Source organism: Vidua macroura, chromosome 3 (assembly GCF_024509145.1).
Source record: "Vidua macroura isolate BioBank_ID:100142 chromosome 3, ASM2450914v1, whole genome shotgun sequence".
In the NCBI taxonomy this organism is placed as follows: domain Eukaryota; kingdom Metazoa; phylum Chordata; class Aves; order Passeriformes; family Viduidae; genus Vidua; species Vidua macroura.
This window is the reverse complement of record NC_071573.1, coordinates 68902231-68927404: the sequence shown is the minus strand read 5'-3', so window position 1 is coordinate 68927404 and position 25174 is coordinate 68902231. Positions and strand designations below refer to the sequence as shown.

The 25174-nt window shown below is 41.7% G+C and overlaps 1 protein-coding gene across 4 annotated transcripts in view; it reads right to left on the bottom strand.

Moving 5' to 3' along the window:
• The window catches only part of FYN (FYN proto-oncogene, Src family tyrosine kinase), a 138744-nt gene that overhangs the window by 31169 nt on the left and 82401 nt on the right, over positions 1 to 25174 (bottom strand). For 3 of the 4 annotated variants that reach the window (XM_053972860.1, XM_053972862.1, XM_053972863.1), the window contains exons 3-7: positions 22760 to 22894; positions 10090 to 10347; positions 9459 to 9555; positions 5392 to 5490; positions 4184 to 4287 (exon numbers count right to left, since the gene is read on the bottom strand). In XM_053972860.1, the coding sequence (XP_053828835.1) occupies positions 4184 to 4287; positions 5392 to 5490; positions 9459 to 9555; positions 10090 to 10336 (547 nt within the window). In that variant the 5' untranslated portion in view covers positions 10337 to 10347; positions 22760 to 22894. The remainder of the gene's footprint in view (positions 1 to 4183; positions 4288 to 5391; positions 5491 to 9458; positions 9556 to 10089; positions 10348 to 22759; positions 22895 to 25174) is intronic. The other variant, XM_053972861.1, reaches the window with a different exon arrangement.

The following is a 25174-nucleotide window of genomic DNA, read 5'->3' as shown; positions in this document are numbered from 1 at the left end:
CAAAGTGAAAGAGAAATTGCTTCCAAAAAGCTCACTGTATCCTGAAAAAAACCCAAATTAATCTAACACAATGATGTAAGCGACAGAGAAATTGTGGGATGTTCACACCATGTCCCTTTCACAATTTTCTAGAAAGATACTGGGACTTCTGTGTAAATGAAAACTCACATTTTAACATTTACTGCTTCAGGCTGTTAAATTGACTTTTCCTATTCTAAGTGTCAGGTTACACTGCAAATACTGCACTTTATGTAAATGCCAGTGGGTGGTAAATACCAAGATTTTCACAGGAAGCTCTGGAGATAATGACTTTATATGTGGGTAGTGTTGTTACCTGGATGGATCCCTAACACCTTTATAAACAACCAAATAAGCATACTTTGTACACCACAGTCTTTGGAAGGTAATCCTACACCAAGACTGAGCACCAGTAGATCTACAAGAACTTCATGTTTAACTTCCCAAATCCATGTGGGGCTTTAGAGCTTACCAGTGGGATTCAGATGCCCTAGCACAGGAATTAAGTGCCATGTGAGATGCCTCAGGACATGCTACTTGGCAGTTTTCCCACAGGCTGTCACATTTTTCCAGCCATGTGGATGTCCTGCAGGCATTTGAAGTGGCTCTGGATGCTCAGGGCCATGTAAAGGAACCTCAGTTGATAGGCTGGATTTAGTTTCAGGTGCAGTGGTGGCAGTCTGCAGGTGGGCTGGGGGCTTGATTTATACATCCATGCATAAGCCCCTGGTGCTCTGAGGGCGGCTGAATGCCAGCCCAGTTTCCATGAGAGTTATGGCGCTGCGGCGTAATGCCGGCGTGGGTACTCGGTGTCTGCAGTCACGGGCAGCTGAACAGAGCCTCGGCTTCCTGCTGACCACAAAAACAGCTCGGCCACCTCCGTGGGGACCTGCACGTTCAGGTGTCTCACTCTGGAGGACAGTCCTATTTTATGGCCAGTGACACACGTGTTGGTTCTCTACAGTGTCAATTTGAGCAAAGCTGCTTTTTTTACAACATCACACTGGATCTGAACAAAAACATGGCCCTTTTCAAAGGCAGCAAAGAAAATGAGTTTTAGCTCATGGCTCAGACAAATACTGTGTTTACTCAAGGGAATCTAGGTATTAAAAGGAGAAGAGGAAACTGTCAGCTGCAGAGAGCTCAGGAAGGTCCTCCTTCTGGAGCCTCTACTGCTTTCACTGGTAACCATGTCAGCTAAGGGCAGAAAAGGAAAACCACCAGCAAACAGATTTGTATGACATGAAAGGTGGTCCCAGTGTAAGATGTCTTTCTTGGATGTATCCTCAGTAAGAAGCCTCCTTGACCACATTAACCAACAACTGGTTACACTGGTGGGTGGCTCATCCCTGAGGAAGATGCAGTGAGCAAAATCTCTCCACCCTGACTCCAATGACTTCTCAAATTCCCTGTTGTTTGTCCCCTATATAGGAGGAAAAGAGCCAGCACTTAAAACAGTCGATTCTGGTTTATTTGAATGGGAGGCACCCTTAAAGGAGTGTCAGGGGTTGTTTTATGTCTCTCTTTTTCCTCCTTTTTTAAAAAAAATTATTTTAGTTTCATGTATTTATTTTGGTGGGGTTGGAGCTAGATGATCTTAAAAGGTCCCTTCCAACTCCAGCTTTGCTGTGATTCTATGATTTCTAAGTGTAGAAAAATACTGTTTGTTTAGGACAGTTTTCTGAAGAGGCTCTCCCTGAGTCAGTACTTTTGTCTCAACTAGGAGTTCAAAGCTTTTTGGTGATTTGCAAGCACATCTTGTGCATGCTTTGTACCACCACTCTCGGCTGTACATTGTCAGCCTCCTCTCAGAATTTTCCAGGCAGTCTTCTCCACCTCCGCATTTTTGAGTTTTGATCCACTGGCAGCAGCTGTATTTTCTTTAGTCACGCTCCCTGCGTATCTGCTCACTATTTTAGATTCTTTAGGGAAATGTAAACAATCTGTGCTTCCAGGTCTGCAATCAGAGCTGTGTGGGTGGCCCTCTGTGGACCCCCGCTGACCTCAGATCAAGTTGCAGGACTGGAGCTTTAGCTCAAACCTGGACATAAACAAGAACCAAGATGTATTTCATTATTCATTTATTTAGGTTGTTGGTTATCTATACTATTAATTACTCTCTGATGATAAATTTAAACACAAGAGATATAAATAATAAAAATTTGGGATAGAAAGACGACATTACAATATATCATACTAATGATTTTTTTTTAAAAGGCAGACAACTAAAACCAGACAGTCTTGAAAGGTGGGGATTGAAACCAGGTGAAGGATTATAGAGACAAGAGCTGATGAAGCACCTGGGTAGTCAGCCATTGAAAAAATGAAAAGCCAGCTCCATATGATTTATTTTGAAAGTAAGAAGAGAAGGCAACCATGATCAAGGGAAGTTAAATTCATGCTGAAATCATCCATGATGATACTTCTAACAGGATCCTGATTAATTTTATTATTATTATTATTTAAAGCAGAAGGGACAATTCTAGGTCATAAAACAATTCCTGCCTTAAGCCCACAATGACTAGTTGGGGTAGGGCATTTTGAGAAAACTTATGGCAGAAGGCACCATTTAAGCCCACACAATTGATTTTTTTCTCTCTCTTGAACAACAAGCTGTCTGTTTTCTTCTAACAACATACTTAAACACCACAAGGATGAGAAAGGAAATAGGCATTTTTAACAATAAAACATGCATGTCTGTTTTTTTCCTATAGCTTTGATGCAAACTCTGCTTGAAGATGTAGAGAGCCTTAAGTTCGAACACAGAGAAATTAAACTTGATGCTGTAAGTCCATCCATGATGGATTACTACATTTCCCTAATGCTTTTGTGTCTCACAAGAAATTAGAAAAACCCCTGACTTAGCTAAGTAAACAGTGCTGCAAAACATATCCCCTATCACTGTATAAAAACTGGGGAAGCCAGACTAAACTGATAACGTGGTTTAGAGAAACAGTGTTGTGTTTGTTTTTAGGATCCATGGCTGCATACATGAGTGAGTTTTTAAACTTGGCACACAATGGGATGAAGTCCTGCTCCTCACACACATCAGAGCAACTGTTGGTGAAAAAAAACAGGTGGAGACTATTTGCAGAAAAAGAGCAAGTTAGAGCCTGTCTTGCTCCTGGTGAGAGTGCCTCAATGCTATGGGAAGCATGGTGAAGCTGTGGGGTGACAAGAAACTGTCTGCCTACAACAACAGCAAGTCTATTCAGATTTTGCATAAAAAACAGTCTTCAGAGTTGTAGGCAGCAAAGGAAGAATCCAGTGACTTCGGGAAGCAATAATGCAAAACTTACAAATTTAGATGATTGAATGCAGCATCTGAAGATAGATTAGGGAGAGAGAGGAGTGCAAGTACTCCTTCTCTTCTTTAAACTCCTTCACTAGCCGCGACATTTTGCATGCTAAGCATAGCTGATAGTGTGCTCTGATCAAAGCACTGACAAGTTGGTGCTTTAATTATGTGAACCATCATTAGACTACAGAACTTGTATGGAATTAATTCTAGTGACTTATGCCTCCCACAGCTTTTGTTTTGGATTGTTGGTTAATTGAGAAATGGCCAGGTTTGTTTTTAGTTAGTTGCAAGTTTTCTGCTCAGTAGTTGTATGAATTAGAAAGATCTTTTCATACATGTGAAGCTTTTGAAGATGATGTTGACAGGCCTTGTGAGGAAAACGTAAAAGCAAAAATAGCACCCGCCAAGTAAATTGGAACTCCTCCAATATTTTTAAAGGGAAGGAGGAGAATACACCCTTCCACTTGACTTCAACAGAATGGATACAGTTGAATACTCTATGAATATATTAATTAGAAGTATATTCAAGGCTTTTCCCTGTTAATATGTGAATTTAAAACTGCTGCATAATTTTTTCCTCCTTTTTTTTTTTGTTCTCCCCAAGGATCCAGCATTTCAAAGGATAACACCATCTGGCTTGCACTGCAGATACCATGGGTTGAGCATGAGTTGTACTTTGGTGGTTCTCTACTTGGACCACTCACCCTAAGACCTAGGATATCCAGACATCCAATTCCCTAACACAAATACATGCAAAAGTGATACTTAATCTCTACCTTCATACCACTGAAAACAGTATTCCACATACTCAGCACAATTTTTCCCGTATTATCTTTTCATTCATAGTCAGAATGCCCATCCTACCTTTGGTAGTTTCGCTTTCCCGGATCAAGAAGGTACCTCTGGGGTTTCCAAACGACAGCAGCTGCCTCTCGGCATCTTTTCGGCCAAGCTTGCCAAAGTACCACCTTAGGGAAATATCAGAAATAGTAAGACAACATGTGATGTAGCATTACTAAATAGTGTCACAAGGCTCAGACACGGAGAGGATTTTGTGTGGAAACTGTGGTTACTCAGTTGACCATTTTTGTCACACTGTGTCTCTTTTATCATGCTGGAAAGCCAACCTGACAAACCATGTAAGAGATGCTCTGTGTGTTGGGCAGTAGCTCTTTGCATTAAGCCGGTAATCAGTAGGTGTTGAGAACACTTGGTGTCCTCCAACAACGGCCAGACTTGGACACACAGAGGCCAAGATGTGGTGGGTGGAGCATATACACAGGGAAAAGGGCAGAAAACTGTTGCTGCCAAAGAGCAGTACTTGTACAGATGTTGCTAAATATTTGATCTACACAGTGATTTACTAGTGCTCAATATTTTTGTTGCAGCACAGCTATAAAATCTCAGTAGAAGGACGAGATTGAACCGCTTAACTTGAGGTTCTATATGAGGCTTTCAGAGGCTTTTACAGCCTTTTTTCCTTCCTGCAGCAATGTTTTTGTGTTTTTTCACAATCAGCCAAGGACAGCCTGAAGTACAGACTCCAGTACTAATTACTAAATTAGTACTGCTTGGCTCTATAAGCTCCTCCATTTATATTGGAAATAAGGTGAATACACACATCGCTCTTTTTCTTTGCATAGATGGTTCCTCATTAGGCAGCTTTGTGTATGCATTGTGGGCATCCTACCTATCCTTGGAATTGTATTTGTTGATACAATGTGCCCTCTTTAATGGACAGTTTGCGCACTAATCGACTCAAAATATTTTTACAAGTTGGTTCAGGAAAAGCAAGGGCACCTTTTGGTTAAAGCTTGAAATTAGCTGACAGCTGAAAAAAGGAAGCAGACCTGTGTTCCTTTAGGTTTTTTTCTTTTGTTTTGACATTGAAAAAACACTGAGCTCTTGCTTCTTTTGTTACTAATTACCTAATTATTTATCAGTGCAGTTAAGAACTTAAATAAATATAACGTAAGTCATTTGGAAAATCGCTGCAATCAATCAAAGCCAACTCCTCACACCTCCTTCTAATACAGCACTAATGGTCTTTAGAACAGAAAAAGAAAACATACTCCTCTGCTTGGATGGAATCGACTGGAGCCACATAATTACTGGGAATGTAACCAGTTTCGCCTGTTGTCAAGGAACGAGCCTCCCACCAGTCTCCTTCCCTGTGGAAACAGAGGTGTGGAGGAGAAGTGAGAGCAGGACACAGCTGTAAAGACAATGATCTGACTTCATTAACAACACCCAAAACTGCATGGCTGTAAGAAACCACAGCAACTTGTCTCTATCACCGGTGTGCTTCCGAGAGAGCTGTTTGCATTTAAACCCAAATAATACACATATTTCTTTACATCTAGAATTATTGCAGCAGTGATTAGTACTGTAGCTTTTCAGATGCAGCATAATGGCATGAAGAGGCAGAACAGCCAGTGTAATCAGGTTTGGTGAGGGCTGAATTTGGACTAGAATATTGAAAACTGTATCCATGGCAATTATTCTAATACAGACCCTTGAAAAAGCTTATAGGAAAATTGCCAAATTGAATGCTGTGTTCTGATTTTGGCTGGGAATGAGTTAATTTTCCTCAAAGTAGCTGGTATGGGACTATGTTTTGGATTTGTGTTGGAAACAGTGTTGATAATGCAGGGATGCTTTCATTACTGCTGAGCAGCATTCCCACAGTGTCAAGGCCTTTTCAGCCTCTCACATGAGCAGAGAGAGGCAGGGGGTGTGCAGGGATCTGTGTGAGGAGACACAGCTGGGACAGCTGACTCCAACTGACCACAGGGCTATTCCATAACATATGGCAGCATGCTCAGCATGTAAAGCTGGGGAAGAAGAAGGACAAGGGGGGAATGTTTGGAGGGATGGCATTTACCTTCCCAAGTCATGGTTAGGCATGATGGAAGCCTGCTTTCCTGGGGATGGCTGAACACCTGCCTGCCTATGGGAAGCAGTGAATGAATTCCTTGTTTTGCTTGGCTTCTGTGCATGACTTTTGCTTTACCTTTTAAACTGCCTTTATCTCAACCCCTGAATTTTCTCACTTTTACCCTTTTGATTCTCCCCCTGATCCCACCACAGGAGAAGTGAATGAGTGGCTGTGTGGGGCTGAGTTGTACAGTGTCACATTCACTGCTAATTTTAAACTTCCATGAGCACAATTAATCTGAAACCCAAAGATATAAAAAAGCCATCCATCAACATGGCATTTTAGATGGCCCTTAAGGATCACACTTCATTGTCTAGATTCCCTCTGCTGGCCACCTGGAGGAGGTAGCACAGGACTAGGCTGTGTTTTCAAATGCTTACAAAAAACTCTTCTTCTACAACATTCTTCACATTTAAATGCAAAGTGGTTCATGCAGGACCATCTTAAGGCAGCATTCTATAGGCTTAGCATGAATTTCTCTTTTACACTGGTGCACACAGAGGGACATGGTACTGACTTTCAGACAATGCACATTGGTGCAGGATGTGCAGCTTTAAGAGAAGTTTATTTCTCAGCTTTTTGCAGGATGCAATTATTTGGGATTTAGCAATTTCTATTTCATTCTCAGCACCAGATTCACCAGTGTTTAACTCCTACCACTACTAATAAGCATTCTCTTTTCTATTTCTGGACTGCTTAGGAACTCTTTCTCAGTTCCCTTCTCTGTAAACCAAAGACTTGTTCACTAAAGAAAACACTATTATCAAATGTGTCTGGAGAATTCAGCCTCTTCTGGAAGCAAACAACTACAGTGTTTGCTGTAGTCACTGTCTAAGCTTTTACACTGTCTAAGCTTTTACTGGAAGGAAAGGTTGTGTCAAGGTGAATTCCTTAAATTTGCAACTTCACTTTTTTTAACAGTTTAAAGGAGAACAAACTCTATGGAAAACAACTAGAAAACAGCTGTGATTAGTCAAAAAGGAGATGCTTCCAATTTTACAGTTCAAGAAACATAAAGTGCAAATAGCTTTTGCAGAGGCTGGCAGTTGACACTGTTTTAATACACCCTGTGTGCATTAGTATGTCAGGCAAATGGCCCTTTTTGTTTGTGTCTCTAGTATTGCCAGTGAAGTGCTAACCCTTCCCCCATATGCTGCTGTAGAATATTTCTGAGGCATTATGCCACACTGAGCTTGATAAATGGTACCATTCCATCTCTTCTCCTTACTGTGCAGAGAGTCCACTAGATGGAGGCATTTTGTCGTATCTAGGGAGAAAAAAAGCAGTCCTGTGGATGATCCCAACGTCAGGAACAACCCCCTCTGCTTTGACAGAGAAGCTTAAATGTCTCAAAGCACTGCCAGAAAGGAGGAGGAATGCGAGTTTTTTTCACAGCTCTTAAATTCAGACCTGCAGCTGAGGTAGGAGGCAGCTAGTCAATGGGGCCAGACAGGGTGTCGTGGTGGGAGTACTGGGGATGGCCCAGTGTTTTGAAGCCCCAAAGTCAGGCTCTGCTCTGAACCACTCTGCAGGTACCTCTTTCACCCAGACTGCCTTTAGTAAAATATCTGGGTTCAAATCACAGGGATACCCCCTGTATGTTATTTCAGGTGCTGCGCTGAATATTTACTCCAAAGCACAAATCAAACTTTGTTTGTTGAAAGCTAAAGCAAAATCCAAATCCAAACCCCTCCAAAAATTCCAGACAAACTACTTTTTTGCACATATATGCTTTCTATGTGCAAGCAACATTGGCAGGTGCTTTAAAAATGGGCTTATTTAATGTAATTCCAGATGTAAGTGAAGAGAGGAAGCATTCTTATGGAAAAGCAGCTTTCTGGAGATTCCCAGTCTGGCTGTCACTACTCCAGGGATGTGGTTAGGGCCATGTTTATAAACAAATACACCTAACTACAATGGGAACTGAGCTTCTGTGATCCTACAGGAAAATCAATGAATGCTTGGTCTTTTTTCCTTGCTTAGAAATCCTTCTTCCAGGCAGTAAGTACCTGCATCAAAATGCATGTACTGCAGCCACCGACATGAAGGGGAATCTCTCTGTCTCACCAGCTCCAAGGATGATTGCTCTCTAAATCCTGGTGAGCACTGCCAGATTCCACCAACTGGCACGTACAAGGTATTTATAATGTGTGGAACTGCTTGTTTCAGGTTATGGCATAGTTTGTGCAAGGTTAGAAAAGCACAAGGCAATGCGAATAAAAATAGATCATAGGTTTAAAAAGGGTTTGTTTCCAACCTCTAAGTTAGAAGCAGAAAGGTTTTAAATTGCTGCTCCCTCTACAAATAGTAACTGAAGTTTCTGTGCTTTCATCTACATCAAAGCTCTTTAGCTTCATGAAATATTCCACAGAATTACCTGATTTTTAAAAAAAACTTCAGTGCACATTGAGCCAGTTCCAACCCTGCAGTTGCTATATTAAAATTAACAGGAGTTGCACCAGGGGTGAATTCTCCTCATTGTCACATATTATAAGAAAAAAAGAGAGGACCAATATCACAAAGCCTTTAGAAAGTGACACACTTGGTTGTTAACCCATTTTTTACCTCCACATGATAGCAGTAGTGAACATAACACAGAGCCTGCCACTTTATGCTCTTAGCCAAGAATTACAAGATGTTCAGATGTAGGTCAGTAGCACAGTGAGTTTTAGAAGTTATTTTTAAATTGCTAAGGGATTTTTTTCTATGGGCAGTTGATAAAATTAATTTTAGTTTGATGATTTCCAGGATGGAAATGTGGTTTTCATGTCAGATGCAACAGAACCTAGGAAGTTGTGACTGCATCACCTACCTTTAAAAGACAAAAATGCTTTTAAACTTGGCACATACATCTGGATAACAACTCTTTTGTGAATCAGTTTTTAGCTCATTTCTGTGTAGGGATACTAGCAGCAGATTGGAAAAAGTGTTAGTATATGCCTTGCAGAACCTCTGTAGCTACTGATAAAGTACAGAGCTGGTAGTTTCAGTTCTGAATGTGGGGTTACTGTAAAATGTAAGCAGTAAATCACACAATCTAACACTTTTTTAAAAGTAAAGCTGCATGTGGTTGAAGTGTTTTTTCCCAATAATACAGCACTTTGCTTTGAATCATATTTTACTAATAAAGCAAGCAAACATTACTATAAACATTGTAAGTTTGAAACTATTAAAAAGAAGATTCCCAAGCCTAAAACTTACGAGCTGTTAAGTATCTGGAATTTTTCTCCTTTGTGAAAACTCAAGTCATCTTCTGTTCTTGCTTCATAGTCATAAAGCGCCACAAAAAGAGTTACACCTAAAGAAAAAGATAAGTGGGTTTTACTCCATCATAAAAGACAGGAGGGAAAAGAACCTCAAGAGATGATGTGGCTAAGCCACAGGTAAGCTACTCCAGTTGCTGAGGGGCAAACCAAACTGAACCCTCCAACTTTTTGAATGATTCTCATCTCTCTGGTCTTATGCATTTGCCATAAGCAGTGAGCACTCCACCTCCTTCACTCTGTACAGTCACAGGATCCCAAGCAGGCAAAGGGGGTTGAAGAGACAGTTTAGACATAGTCATGCCAAGTATTTAACTACTTGAGGTGGCTCAGCCCACACTTTACACTCTCGGATAGAGGGATGAGGCATGTAGCCAAATTTGGCATGTACACATAATTTCTCAGCTCCAAGTGAACCTGCAAATTTGCAAAGGACCCAGCTCTACCCCACTTCAGTTCTTTGCACTATTTCATTAAAATAACTCTTCCTAAAAGCAACATGCTGAGACAGTCAGGCCTCTGCTGCATGACTGACACCATGAGCACCAAAATAAGATGTTCAAGCTCACCTGTTCCTCCTCTTGTACGCAGCGTCCCTGTATGAGAGGAGGAGTTGACTCCACCAAACACAGTCAGTCCTTGGCCTCCTGTGGCATGGAAGTTGTTGTAGTTTGGGATTGAAGTCACACCAAAGCTAGGATAGTGCTGAGGAGTAGGATCTGTCCCATAGCGGTAGCCTGAGCTTTGAGTTAAACTGCCATCCCTCTCGTCAGTCAGTTTTGTTGCTTCTTTATCCTTACATTGCACACAGCCCATTATCTAAAATCCTAGGAGAGGAAGGAAATGATAGGTCCTCATATGTTGATGCTCACCAGATCTCCTCCAAACACACATATGATGAGGCTTAAATTAAGTTCACTGCTCAAAAGTTAAGTATTTTGGAAAAAAACCTGCAGTGGCTTGAATACAAACGGCAACATGTTGGAAAAAAGCTCACACAAAAGCTTCCCCTCAGGAATCTTCCATCGAGGCCTGGAGAAGGGGGTCCTGCCTGCTCTTAGGGTAGCAGCAGATCTTTGTCCAGCCCTGACAGACAACATTTTGCACAGAGGGACCAAGAGGATGAAATCTATCTTGCTCACCCTTTGCCAGAAGGATGCAACTGGCAGGTGAAGGACTCAGCCAAAAAAGTGCAGCTGGAGGTGTTCAAGACTGCCCTCAGAACACAGAATGAGGCACTCAGCTTGTGGTTCATATTTGACCTTGCCAACTACCCAGGAATGGACTTCGCCTAAAGACAAAGTCCTTCTTCCATTGCTGGAGCTCTGCACAGCAGGCAGAAAAGCATCCAAAGCAGCCACAGTGATCCAAGAATTATTACAGCAGGAAAGTAGGAGGGAGCTATCAGAGTGCACAGCTTAAAAAAAAAAAAAAAAAAGGAAGCTCCTTTTTAAGCAGTACCAAATTGAAGGCTAAAACCACTGGTAACAGGAGGTGGGGCTGGCAAAAGTACACACATTAAGAAACTAGAGAAAGTCCCAGAAGAATTAACATGTCAAATGCAGAGCAACTCCAAGTACAGATTCTGCACAGAATGAAACTGAGAAGGTTTCAAAAATTACAGCTTCAAAAAGGTTGCTCTCAGTTTTTTTAATTCTTGTAACCTCTTGTTCAGCACCCTCATGGGGCGCTACCAGGGCCTGGGTTAATCTCTCTTTATTTGAGGTGCCTGCCTCTCTCTGCGTGGAGAGAGACAGAGGGTGATTTGCTACATCTCAGAAGCACTCCTGCAAAGTTAGTCCTGTTACCTGGTGTTGCCTTTCGTCTGCTAGCTCTAACTTTCTCTAATCCATGTGGTGGCATCACTGAACTCTTTCCTATTGGCCCAAGTTGAACCTAGACACAAAACCTGAGTTTCTGGAGTTGGGTGTGATGAACCTAAGGAATCAGATACTTCTCTGGAGGCATCCTTGATCTGAACCAGTACAGTGACTCTTAGATGCAACCTGGCACACAAACAACAAACTCTGAACAGTGGGGTTGGAAGAGAAATGGCTGAAAAAAAATCTTTAAAAATTACTTAATAGATAAACTTTTTTTTTCAGAATATATAAATAGAGAGAAAATTCAGAGAATAGAAAAAAAATATAGAGTGAAGTACTTTTTTTTTTACCCCACATTTCTTTTTGCATTTCAGACCAATATCTGTCACTTTGGGTAAATAGAAAGCTTATGCTTTTTAAAATTTTCTAATTTTTCTGTAGCTGCCAGGCTTGCTATTTTCTATGCCTTACCCCAACATCAACACAGGAAATTGGTTTTGACAAACTCATGGGATTCAGAAAAAGAATGTTTCACCAGCGCTAATGCTTGAAAAATTATGTAGCAGCTCTCTGTTTTTCTGTGACAGTCCACAGTCTGGATACCTGCTTCCCATATCTAACCTGCCTAATTAAAAAGAAAAACACTTCTGTTTTTCTACAATTTTCAGATACTTCCAGTTATTCTACAAGTCAGTTCAGAAAAACAAGCATCATTTTGTTTGCCCAATGTGACACCCATCCACAAGAAGGACCAGAAGGAGGATCTGGGAAGACACAGGACTGTCAGACTGCCCTTGGTGCCCAGGCAGGTTATGGAACAGCTCATTGTGAGTGCAATCACAGGGCACACACAGGATCAGACCCAGCCAGACTGGGTTTAGGACATGGCTCTCAGTGCCATGGCCTAGTTGACAAGGTGGTGACAGTCAAAGGCTGGATGCTATGATCTCAGAGGTCTTTTTAACCTAAATGATTCTGTTATTCTATAATTTTATCTTTATTTATTTCCTGGAGTTGTATTGTCTGCATTTAGCATGGGTCTACCTTCTGTTGCTCTTAGCCTGACTTAAAACTGCCCTTTTTGCATTTCTTTATTCCCTTCAAGACACCACATCCACTCAGCAGGGCTCCCTCACCAAAATGTTTAAGTCTTTTGGGGAGAACAGAAAAATGGACCCCTGACTCTTCACTTGCTGCATGGGTGGCATGAGCTAGGATCCCTGAAGAAACTAAAGCAACAACTGGTTGAGGGAAAGGGGTTTGCAGCCTGGAAGCTGCAAAACACGCTGCTGCTGTTACTGCTGCAGCAGCCATGCTGACCTCCTGCCTCTGCTCGCCCTGGAAGCTGGGTTGGAGCTGGAGGTGCAGAGTACTGTGCATCCCAGGACCAGCAGTGACACCAGGTGAGCCCACAGGGACCATGAAAAAGGTGCAGAGGTGCCCTGGCCGGCTTCATATCAGCTGTGAAAAATTGCTTGTGGAACCATGACTACTGCTTTTAGCATTTCAACAGCAGGACAGTTTGGCTCTGGAGACCCTTTGTTTGGAGATGTCACTCAGAACTGAGGTTTTGCTGGCTCCTCTCAGAGCCTCTGTGAGCACTGCCAGGGAGTGAAGCAGGACCACAGGGAAGGCAAGAGCCCTGTGGGGTGATGGCTCATCTCCCTGCTCTCAGCATGGGCAGAGCCCAGAAGGCTTTGGGCGGGAGGGACGAGTCTGGGACTCACTATTTGGACCCTGCTACACCTCTGTGAAAGTGTGGCTGTGATGTGCAGAGAGCAAAACATGGGCAGTGAGCAAATGCTGCGTGGGAGATACCACGAGAGAAATCCCAGCTCAACAGTAAAGGTGGAGAGGTGCTGACCACCAGAGCAGGGAAGAGTGAGCCATTAAATCAGCCTGCTTAAAAGCTGCAACATGGGCTTATTCACCTCAAAGCAACTAAGTGATATGCAGGATTTAGTGTTTAAAGAAGAATTTCACAGCCTTTTTGTTGGCTTGCAGACTTACATCCCTGTGAAACTCTATCACCTCCTCCCTTTCCCCTCCCAGCTCTGTTTCTCCTCTTATTTTTTCCCATGTGCTTTCATGAAGAAAGTAGAGAAAAAAAATTAAAGAAAAAAAGAGATAGGAAACATGAAATCTGGGATACCAGTGGGAGGGAAAGTGGTTTTCTTCTTGCTTATTCACAAACGTTCAGCTGAGCAGGGAAAAAAAAATCCCCACTGAAATCCAGGAATATTTCACGTATAAATTTACAACTGCTGACAAGACAACCCTACATATTTCATTTACACACTGATAAGGAAAAAGTTGAAATGATAAATTAGCTGCAAAAAGAAAAATTGCTACAAGTATTTATTCTGAAAAAAAGTGAATAAACAAGGGCATGGTATACATATGCACTGGTAGTTTAAAAAATAGTTTGGGTTTTTATTACTTGGAATTATATGTATAAAGAACCAGTGAATTATGAATGTCTTGATTTTCATTTGGTTTTTGCTTGCTTTATCTTTTTGCTGGCAATGGCAGCACACAGGGAAGGAGAATTTGATGTGAAGTGAACGACTGACAAAATGGGCTTTTTTCTTTCTCTTGTCCCCTCCCACTGTCAAAGTGTCTAGACAATCCAAGTATAAAGACTGCTTGATTGCAGCCTCTTGTAAAATGTGACAGAGGGTGTTACATGCACACATCTTTTCAAGCCAAGTCCCTGAAAGTTGTCTGTTCTTGGCTCAAAGAAACAGCATCATGGGGAGCTGGCTAAATGTGAGAGAATACATGTATGCATGTACATGCCTAAAGTGATTTCAGCTTACTCAGGGGTTTCATAGACAAAAAATATCACCTCCATTCAGCACTGGCCTTTGTGTCAATGAATGGAATCCAAAAACTAATCTCCTTCAGTATCACAGAGCAGGATTTTAATATCCAAAAGTTTTATCTCCCTGCATGTCAGCATTTGGAGCTGTGGAAAGCTGTAATTATTCATCCAGCTCTGAGATCACCAAACAAAATCTGGAGTTGTTTTACACTAAACTCTTTGGAGATGAGAACACAATGTTGCTCATCCAACATGCTGTGCATCTTACAGTAAGGGAACAAGTTTTTAATCCACTTCCACTAGGAAAGGCAGCATTTCTCAGATGTGTGAGTTATGGGTCACACAGCATTATCATAATCTGACACTGGTAATTTTAAAAGGTATGTAACTGACCTAATTAAAATGAACTTTTCCAAGGCAAGCAAGTTGAATTTGGTTATTTTGAAGTTGTGTTTTTATAGGCAATGTAAGATGTGTTTTTATGAAAACATATAACCCCTCATTTTCATGGGTTTTGAGACTTCCTTAGAGACAAAGGAAAATAAACATATTATTTATCTCCTTTCTTGTCCTTATTACATTTCTTGGACTCCAACATTAACATTGCAACCAATCTAACATGTGTCTAACCAGAAGAGTAGTTTCCACCCACCTTGTGGAAACATTAGTTGACATGGATATAAAATTCATTATATCATTATGAATAATTTATATAGTCATAGCACCTTAATCACTTTCAGGTAGGATACAGATGAAGGCTAAGGAGATGAATTAACATTATTATTACTACTGTAAATAATCCTCCTTTGGTTTTTCTTTTTGTTCTTGATACAAAATGGAAGCGAAAACTGAAACACCCAACAGAGCCAGGCATCCACTCCATTAACAAAAACAAAAGCTGTCCTCTGCTAGCTAATCAAAACCTAGGAAAAGTCCAAGAGTAGGAGGAAAATTCCTTTTTTTATACTTCTATTTTAAAAGTAAAAGCTCCAACATGTGATATCTGAAAAGCCAAAAGTACTGATTAACCTTTGCTTCTGCAGTAGTAAGCATATGGATGGGGGGAAGAATGGTGTAAATTCACTCCTTCTGAGCATCAGAAGTTTTCTCATAAGCTTTTGCAACTCACATCTGAAAGTCTGAATTATGGTACATCTTCAGAACCTTCTTTTTTTAGAGTTGTAAGAGAAAATACGTTCTAAGAGTGTTTGAGAAAGAGGTACTGGGAGGTGCAGGGAAAAACCTGTCTACCCTGCACCCTTTGATCCATGCTGTGGCCTCTGTCCTCCAACCCCTTGCACACGAAAGGGAACTGGCACAGGAGAGGGCTCCAGCCTGCTGAAGAGATGGAGAGCAGGTTCAGACCCAGCAGGGTGCATTCTCTTTCCTCCTGGACTTCTCTGGAATGAAATCTGATGGCATATTTTTAAGATAACTTCTCTCAGTAAAAAACATGAAAGGGATAGGCTGGATGACTGGTAACTGGCAACTGCCTTTTTCTGACCAAGTCTTACAAATCTTGTCCGGAAAGCATCAGCAGGGAAGCTGAGTTAAGAAATATTTATGTTAAAAGAAAATCAGAAGCAAAAAATCCTTGGCTTTTATTCAGTCTGTGTGGTGAACAGGCATGAATCAAATTAAGGATTTCATCCAGCATGGCTGTGAAAAATGAAATCTCTAAGGGCCATCTTTTTGGTGCTTTATGGTTTGCTGAAAGCACCACAGAACAATCAGTCTGTGACATCAAACAAACCAAATTTTATGAGCTACCGTAGGATTTAATATTCAAAATGCCACATTCTGAGTTACTGTGAAGGTTCAAGGAGGACAGAAAAGGCTTTCCAAGAATAAGAACTCCAAGAATTTTTAAAAGAGACTTTAAAAATGACTGTGGAATGCCTCCTGCAGGCTGTGTATGGGAATAATCAACACAGAAATTTAGACCAAAGTTGAAATGTCTTACTTTCCATGCCCTATAAGTAGCTCCTAGAGACGAAGTGATGGATTAGGTATTTTGAAACACAACTCTGAGACCCATTAAACTCCCCAATTTTCAGAGAAGTCTCACTCACCCACTTTGACCATTACAAGTCACTAGGAAGGCATTCCAAGTTGGGCAACAAATAGGCACTTTAAACCAGTCTTATGTAGGTCAGTAATTTCCATGCTGTCTGCTTGCTGACCCCTCTTTGACTCCTATCTATGCTGATGGGAGCATTTTGGATTTCCAGAATTAATACTGTGTCAGTTTCAAGACAACTCAAATGAAACAGATGGAATAAAACAGCAGCACTTACTGCATTATTTTTTTTTGGTTTTATCTATTAACTCTGGGACATTTTAGAGGACTGTCTACATTCCAGCTTAGCCAGTGATTTCCCAATTTTTAGGTCAGAGAGATACAATAAATACTTTAAAATTCAAACTCCTGGGTGTTATTCATTATTTCCCAGGCTTGGGGGTTGCAGGTTACTATATATACATATAATTTGTATACTAAGATCCAATCTAGAAAGAATATAATTTTACTGCATTGTGATAGATCCAGTTCAGCCTTGAATAAAGCTGGAGATTTGTGTAGAATTCTTGCAAATCTACATGTGCACCACACTTGTCATGCTGCATTAAAAAATGTAAATCAGAGAAGACACAGTACTACCACTAGATGTTCTCTGACTGTTAAAGACATGCAGAAAATCTCACATACACAAAGTCATGTTCCTGAACAAAAAGCCAGAAACACCAGGGCAAAACCTCAAGTATGTTTCAAAACAACACTCAGAAATTCCTGGGCTGCATAATTTGATTTTTAATGCTTCACTCCCAGATTCTGCTTTAGTGGTCTGAGCAGAAAAAAACCCCAGCAGTTAAATTGTTCATCTGTAGCAGTCAAAAGTCAGGCTGTTGCCCAGTGTCCATGGCCATCCACGGCTGGAAGAGCAGGAAGAGCAGTCTAAGCTGAGCTCCTGCTGCCATACTGCCCTGGTTCAAAGCCAATGCCTTTTACAATGCTGGAGTGCTCTTACTATTGTTTCTTGTCAGCTTACAGTTGCTTTGGAAGTCCTCTACAATGGTGGCAGAAGGGGTTCAGGAAAGGGAGCAGCTCCAGCTGCTGCAAGAAGAGCAGGCCCTGGAAGGGGCTTTGAAGTGCCGTATTCTGCCCTGCTGTTCCTCCCCATGACTGAGTCACTGGGGACACAGCCCTGGAAACAACAGCTTCCTGACAATACAGACAAGGTTTAAGTTATAACACATGCCTGCAAAGCGTGGCCCTGTGCTTGCCTTCCCTTTTTTCCCCTTTGAGACTGGCACTAGAAGACAGTTATGAAAAATGAAGGTTTGGGCTTCACCTTGCCCGTTTAATTTCAGCCAGCCTTGGAGGTCAGGACCAGGGAAGAGAAGGTGCATGTTGAAGGACTTCACTGAGCTACAACCAGAGCCTTGGCTTCTGCCAGAGGCTGTGAGCACAGCTGTCCATGGGGCAGGGTGAGTGGCCACGCAGGGCCAGGAAGGAAGAACAATGAATGTCTTGGTCCCTCTCTGGCAAGAGATTTAATACAACCCAATCTGTTCATTATCCATACAGATATATGATCTATTTATTACAAGCTAGAAAGGAAAAAGGAAGTCAGTGTTCCAGCTGGGCAGGGGGAGCAATAACCACGTCCACATGTTCTTTTGAGGGTCACTTGTGGTGGTGGGACTGTCTGGCAGCTGTCTGGTGGGAACGTCACCTGGCAAGGCCACAGGAAGCTGCATTACCACAATGCTGTTTGAGCAGCCGTAATCAAAAGCTCCCCGGTGCAAGAAGAGAAGATAAACCTTCCAAACTGCCCATGAAAGGACACGTCTCTACCCTTTTGGTTTTGTGCAGCTTCTTTGCCAGCCAAGTCTGTGAATGTCGGGGCCTCATCTTTTTCAAAAAACAGTGAATTCTCCTCCACTCCCTGTGATACATCCCTTTAAGCAAAACCAAACCAGAACAAAACACAAGAAGCAATTAAAGGCTCACACTGCAATCTCTTAAAGTTACAGGAACTGAGTTATGCCTTATACTGTCTCAGGGCTTTTATTACTTTGAAAAAAAGATGCCCTAGAAAAATGCAGTAGTTCTGAGAAAAGATTCTTCTGTGTTTGTTTTTTTTTTTTTTTTTTTTTTTTTTTTTCCCACCAACCTCCAACCTTCACTTGTAATCTAAAAGAAAAAGTCTTATGTGTAACTAACTTCAGAGGGAAGGCCTGCAGGTTTTACGCTCATGAACTGAACAGCAAGTCAGCCTTAAAACTGCACATAGGATTCTTTTATGCTTAAAATGTGTTAAAAGAATCTTTGAAATTAAGAACTAATGGCAGCAACTACTGCTTACTCTAGAGTTAACCCCCACAAAGGACAGATCTATCCCTGGTTCTGAGACAACATCATGCAAATTCAACGGTGTGATTTCAAGCTACATTCCTCCTTCATCAGGCTGCTTGTGGTAGCTCTATTCATGAGCAGAGAGAAGCGGGTGGATGGTCTGCATAAGCATTTTGAGCTAATGCACCTAAATTTTGAAGTGCCTTTTAAGTGTGTAAATTAGAAAACCTATAGCAAGAGAACAACTGCTGCAAATGCCAGAATAATTTTGTCTTGGAAAGAGAAGAAATAAAACAGTGTCTCCACTGATTTCCTCTTTCTTTTCTCCCATTAGGAGAACAGAAAGATGATTGCAGGTTGATTCACACAGTTCTGATTTTTTTCTTTCAATTCCTATTTTTAGCTTCTCCCCAGGATTAATGGGTGTTCATCTGACCCACAGTATGAGAGTGGTGCAGAGCAGAATGCCAAATGTGAATCAGGATGGGCAGGGAAGGAAGTGGAGAAAGGGGAAGGACACAGTAAAGAAGTTCTGCAACTGTTTGCCACTATGTACCATGAAAGGGACATAAAAAAAATCTTCTCTCAAAAAAACCCCTCACTGCTCCTCCTCATCCCCTTTCACCCATGCAGGAATGAAACTAACCCCTTCTCTGCCTTGTCTGATTTCTGTGTTGTGACCGAAGAACTTGGAGGATGTGACAGCAAGAAAAAGGGAGCAAGCTGAGTCTCAGATCAGGAGACTTTGAAACCCTTCCAGACACCATTCCCTCCTGAAGGGGCTCTCATTTCTTCTAGGTTGCTACTGCTAACATTCTAGTAGAGTTATTTAAATCCCTTATGCGTCCAGTTACACCGGGGGAAAAAATCCTCTTTTCCTAAACATGAGCAAATATTTGCCTGTGGCCAGCCCACAAAGAAACCCCCAGCTTTTTAGCCCCATCATTGTAGCTGGCTTCATCTACAACAGCAAAGATGCTGATGGGTGGGGTCCCCAAACTGAGTGGCAACCACATTGTGATAAAGGCAGTGAGTGTCAAAGTACTGACTACACCAGTAATGGGACACACAGAAACCCTACCTATGCTCACACACACACAGAAAATTCTCTAGCGAGACCTGTTCTCTCAAACCCAGCTGTTGCCACCGTAGATTCAGTGTATGACAGCAGCTTACAGCTAGATGACATCTTAGGTAAGTTTATTGTGTCTGGATGGGGTTCAGTTTCTCCACAGCATCCCAAACCCTGCTGTGTGTGCTTCAGCTCTGTGAGCAGAACAACGTTGATAATGCACCCAGGTTTAAGTTATTGCTGAGCAGTGCTTGCAAAGCATCAAGACCTTCTTTGTTTCTCACTCTGCCACTGTTGCAAGTAGGCAGGGGGAGGTTTGGGAAGGGACCGAGCTAGGAAAGCTGAACCCAACTGACCAAAGGTATATTCTACACACTCAGTGCGTGAGGAAAAGTCCACAGAAGTTTCTCTATTTCTGTGTATTTAAAACAAAAAGGCAAAACTGGGTGGTAATCTGGAGCAGATAGGGAGGGTTTCACTGAAAATGACTCTGTGATATGCCTTGAGAAACAACACAAGTCCTGACAATTCAGGAGATCTGGAGATCTTTGCTGGAGTTCCTCCCTATTTCCTAGCAGAAAGAGACAAAAAGCTGAAGGCCACTGAAATTAACAACTGTGCTGTCCCCACAGCATAGGGGACACATGTCAGATTTGTGGATTGTGTTGTAAAGGGAAAAGGACTTCTTGATAGGGAACAAATTGACACTCTAATCCAGGCTGGCTGGGAGAGTCAGGTCAAATAAGCAACCACAAGCACATTTAGCAAAAACCGGATATCGAGGAGAACATCAACCAAAGCAAAGGCTGTGAGAAGATGACCCTTTTCAGTTGCTTATATGCTAATTACAGGATTCTGAAAAAAATGGATAAACCCTCTGCCTATAAAGTAGCAATGCAAAATAGTACTCTTGAAAAATAATAGCTATATTTAGACTATTATATTAGTAACAGAAACAGCTGTAGCCAATTTAAAAAATCCAAATGGAAGAGGGTGGTGCCACGCCATATGTGTCACAAATGACATCTGAGTGACTGACAACTAGGAAATAAATAATCTTGGAGAGTTACAGGGATGATGAGCTTCTTCAACACTTACATACAAGAAGTACAAAATCCCCTCTTGTGTTACTCTGGAGACCTTATGTCACTAGCACTAACACAGGCCTCTCCTTTCCAAAGGGCTACAGATGACAAGTTACTAACCCCTAAATTCAAAAAAGGATTGGCCTTCCTAACCTTGTGAAATTAAGCTCTTGCCAATGAGTCACCTACAACATTGGCCTTGCAGCACCAAAGGAGCAGCTTACAGCACGATCACCACAAGGTGAAGAGCTGAACTCCACCACACACAAGCTAAACCCCACGGTGGTCACACAAGCACCCACCCATGTGCAGCAGGACCCACCTGCTTCCTGCCCCAGCCAGGGGCTGCATTGGGCAGGAGCTGCAGGCACATGCACAGCTCACCGCCGGCTGGGTAACATAGCCTGAACAGCCCCTGAGTCATACGTGGGTTAGCACAGGAGCCAGAGCATCCCTGCTCGAGACTTTGTCTCAGTAGAGAGGAAACGATCACAAACCAGAAGGTTACTGGTTGTTTAGACTGAAAAGGACCAATACTTCCTGTGCAAATAGTTAACATTGTCTGCAATCAAATCCAGACCAGAATTTTATGCAATATGTGAGCGTATGCTCTTTATAGATACATAAATTAAAGTCCTAGTGCATGCTATCTGAGAAGCAGTTTCACAAAACTAGAGTGAATGGGAGTCAAATCAGGCTGAAGGAGAACATACAGAAAATTGCTGACATCTGCAAACAGTTTAAGACATTTCCTAAATGCCTACAGTGTTACAACCATGGAAATGGGCTAGATAAAAATAACGCGCAACAAAAAAAGCCCAGCAGCTGGGTTTACCAAGGAAGTGAAAATACATATAAAATGTTATATAGAAAATTTGTACATGAAAGGGGGAAGAGGAAGAGATAATAAGAAGCAAAAAAAAGCTAAAATAAAGATTATATACAGGAAACAAGAAGATATTAGAAAAAAATAAAGACACGTAAAATCAGAAATACATTTTAATTTTTTTCTAAGCAGAGTATGAAAGATTAATCCTGAACAATAAAAATTGTAGAAACATTCATAACAATGTGACAGCAGCAGAAGTAATTGAGTAAATGTTTCTGATTAGCACACAGGTAAAAGGCTGGATGATCTGTTCATGAGAATGATAATGAAATAGCTTCCCACCACAGCAGCCACTGGAGAGGGGATGTTAAGCAGCAGATAAACGATTCTGAGTGATGCAGATTGCTAGAAATAAACTTGTCTCAGAAGGTTTACAGAGGTAGCCTTGGAGCTGCTACTGCATCTAAAGCAACTCTTGGTCCTTGGGGAAGGACCAAAGACAGGAAGAAGGCTCATACTGGGCTACTATTTGAGAAGGGTAGAAAGTAATTACAGGCCAGTTGGATGAGTCTCCAGTATTTTGCAGAGGATAGAACAACCAACATCGGCCTCAATTAACAACTTTTTTCAAAGCTCTGTAATTAAAGTCAATTAACTTGGCTTTAAGGAAAATAGATCCTGTCAAACTAATTTGATGTCATTTCTTGCAAAAATTACAAGTTCACTTGATGAAGACAGCATTGTTAACAGTATTACAAATCTAAGTAATTTGACTTGTTCTGTTGAATCCTTTGAAGCCTACATGGAGAGTCTCCATCTGTACATGGAAATCAGGGCTCCGTTGGTGGAGAGCACCATGTAAGACCAGGCTAAAACCTTCAACCTATTTTATACTGAAGTCACTTTTGAGTCCACAGTCATACTAGAAGTATTAAAAAGCTGGTAAATTAAGGAAACCAAAGTGTAACTGTAAATCAGAAACTATTAGCAAACAAATGGGTTCCTGTTGGATTCCACAGGCATTGGTGATCATGCCTTTACTATTTAATAGCCTTACCAGTGACCTGGATTAAAGTTAAGTCATTGTGGTTAGACATGAGACTGGGAATGGCAGAAAACAAACCACAAAAGAACAAGCCTGACATAGGGCAACTGGGGTCTGTAGAAAGATGAGAGAAACCAATTTAGGTGTTAATATGGCCAAGTACAAAATCACCTTATGAGAATGAAGAATCCAGGCCATACTTACAGGATGAGAGGGAGAGAGAGGACTCTATCCTCCGAAGCAGAGACTGAATATGAGACCCGGGGTCCTGGGAAGCAATCAGCTCGACATGAATTCCCCACGCAAGGCTGTGGCCAAAAGGGCTAACGTGAGCCTCAGCTGTACAAACAAATGAAAATCAAAAGATGAGTAGGTAGGTTACGGTGACGCTGTATTTGGTTCTCATTCCTCTGCTCCGTGAATAACGTATCAGGTTCTGCTGCTCCATTTTACAAAAAAACTGCTGGAAAAACTGGAAGAGTGCTCAGGGAAGAGAAATTAAGTAACTGAAAACACTGGGCTACAAAAAGCTTTGCTATAAACAAAAATCTTAGAGGGAATTTTGTTATTTTGTTCATGGTATAGCAGTATTCTTACACTGAATAAATTTGATAACAGCAGACTCTGATCTAGCAAAGGTAGAAATTGCATCAGGACTGAAAATTATTCCAATCCAGGCTGTGAACAGGCAAGTTTGTTCTGCTTGGTCAGCAATGATGTGTTATAGGCAATTAATCAGTAATTAACCCTTTGCACCACAGTTTATGAGGTACTGCCCACCTCTGCAAAGCTGTGAAAGTAACCACGCTTGATTCAAAAAGGATGCCTACACGGCTTGGGTTAATTGCTACAAAGCAGGAGCTCCTGCAGGTGAGCTGAGTGGTCACAGCACCAACCACACTGTGCTTTGTGATGCTACCAAGAAACACTCCTTCTCCTTACAGGATATTAATCCTGGCAGCCTTCCTGCTCACAGCTTACAAAACATCTCCGGGGAAACCCCAGGCTTTTGGGGATGAGGTGCTATTTAAGTATGCTTGACACCCAACTGTCCATCTTCTGCAGGATCTGCAGGCAGCCTCTCTCAATTCCCAGCACACAAAACCTCACTGTACAAAGCTCCTCACACTGAGATGCCAAGGAAGCCACTTTTAGGAAAATGATGGGTGTTGTTACAACTCTGCCACTGTGAAAGCACCGGTGAGCTGTTGTTTCAGCAATTCACTTCATCTGCTGCATGCCACTGGGACCTTGTCCCAGGGATCTAGCTGGGATCTTATCGCCGCAGCACCTGGCCACAGAAGGTAACCTCAGAGAATTATGCTGTGGAAAAGAGTCCTCCATACCTCACTGATATTTCCTCTCCCAAATTCACCCTTTTAGGATTAACTGGTGGACTCTAGATACCTTCCTCATGGAAACAAGTTAGATCCTTTATGTAGAATGAATGGATATGAGCACTACTCCTGCAGGAACCTCCCAAGTCACTCAGAGTGTCTACATGTCTTCTCCTTCCCTTTCTGCATGCTGAGGGAACTGGGTGCTGCCAAGAAAGCTTTTGGCTATCTGTCCCAAGGCTGGGGTTGGGCATTTGGGTTCCTGGGGATCATGTGTTCAGCTGTGGGGCCCTGGTGAGCGAATTTGCTTCATCTCACAGCCTGCCAATATTTAAATTTGGTGTTTTTTAAGGAGGCAGCACAAGCTTTTGTGCATGCTGTCTGTCTTAACCTGGGCCTTTGGCCAGAAAGTATTAATCCTATCAATGTGCAGGAGTGGGAAGGCTGGAAGTATTTGATTTGTGCCAGTTGCTGGCATCATCTCATTTTAAGCTTCTGGAATGAACCCATTCATGACTGAATGCTGCAGTGTAAATTCTGCAAATAAAACAGATAAAATAATCTCAATTACTAGAACTCAAGACTAGTTCACATATGCCACTCCAGAGATTTAGAAGGCGTTATTTCATACAAACATCTAATTAAATTTAATTATGGTTCTAGTTATTTTTATGTTCAACAGGTGGAAAAAATGTGTTTTTCAAACTTTTGGTTACACTCAGTAAGAGATGCCTGCTAAAACACAACATGCACTGCATAGTAAAATCTTGGTCATATGTCACAAACATAAAAGAAAGATCCTGTCTTCAGTAAACATGTAGTACAAAGCTTCTGCAGAGTGAATCACAGCAAGAAAGTTTGTAAAAAAATTTAGGGAGGAAAAAGGCCTGTCCAGGTGTGGTGGGTATGTACATGTATGTGTACATGCACTCACACACACCCCACCGCTTCAGCTCTGCCATATCCAGCATTCCTATCAACAGTTCCTGTCAACAGTCAACTCAAAATTGTGATTGGCAACTCTTTAGTCACTAACAGAGCAGAAGTTTAGGGAAAGCTGATCGAGGACAAGGTTTCAGAGTACTAATAAAAGATGAATCAGAGCCTCCAAAAGTACAGTTTGAATTGTGCATTTTTGCATCTTTATACTTTCTGTCCTCCTGGATACATTTTTCCCCCTCTCCCTCTGGCAGAACCCCAGCTACATCCTACAGCATGAGGATGTTCTGTTAAGCACACATGCAACTGTGTTTTTAAACCTTGTAAAGGCTTCTGTCAGAAG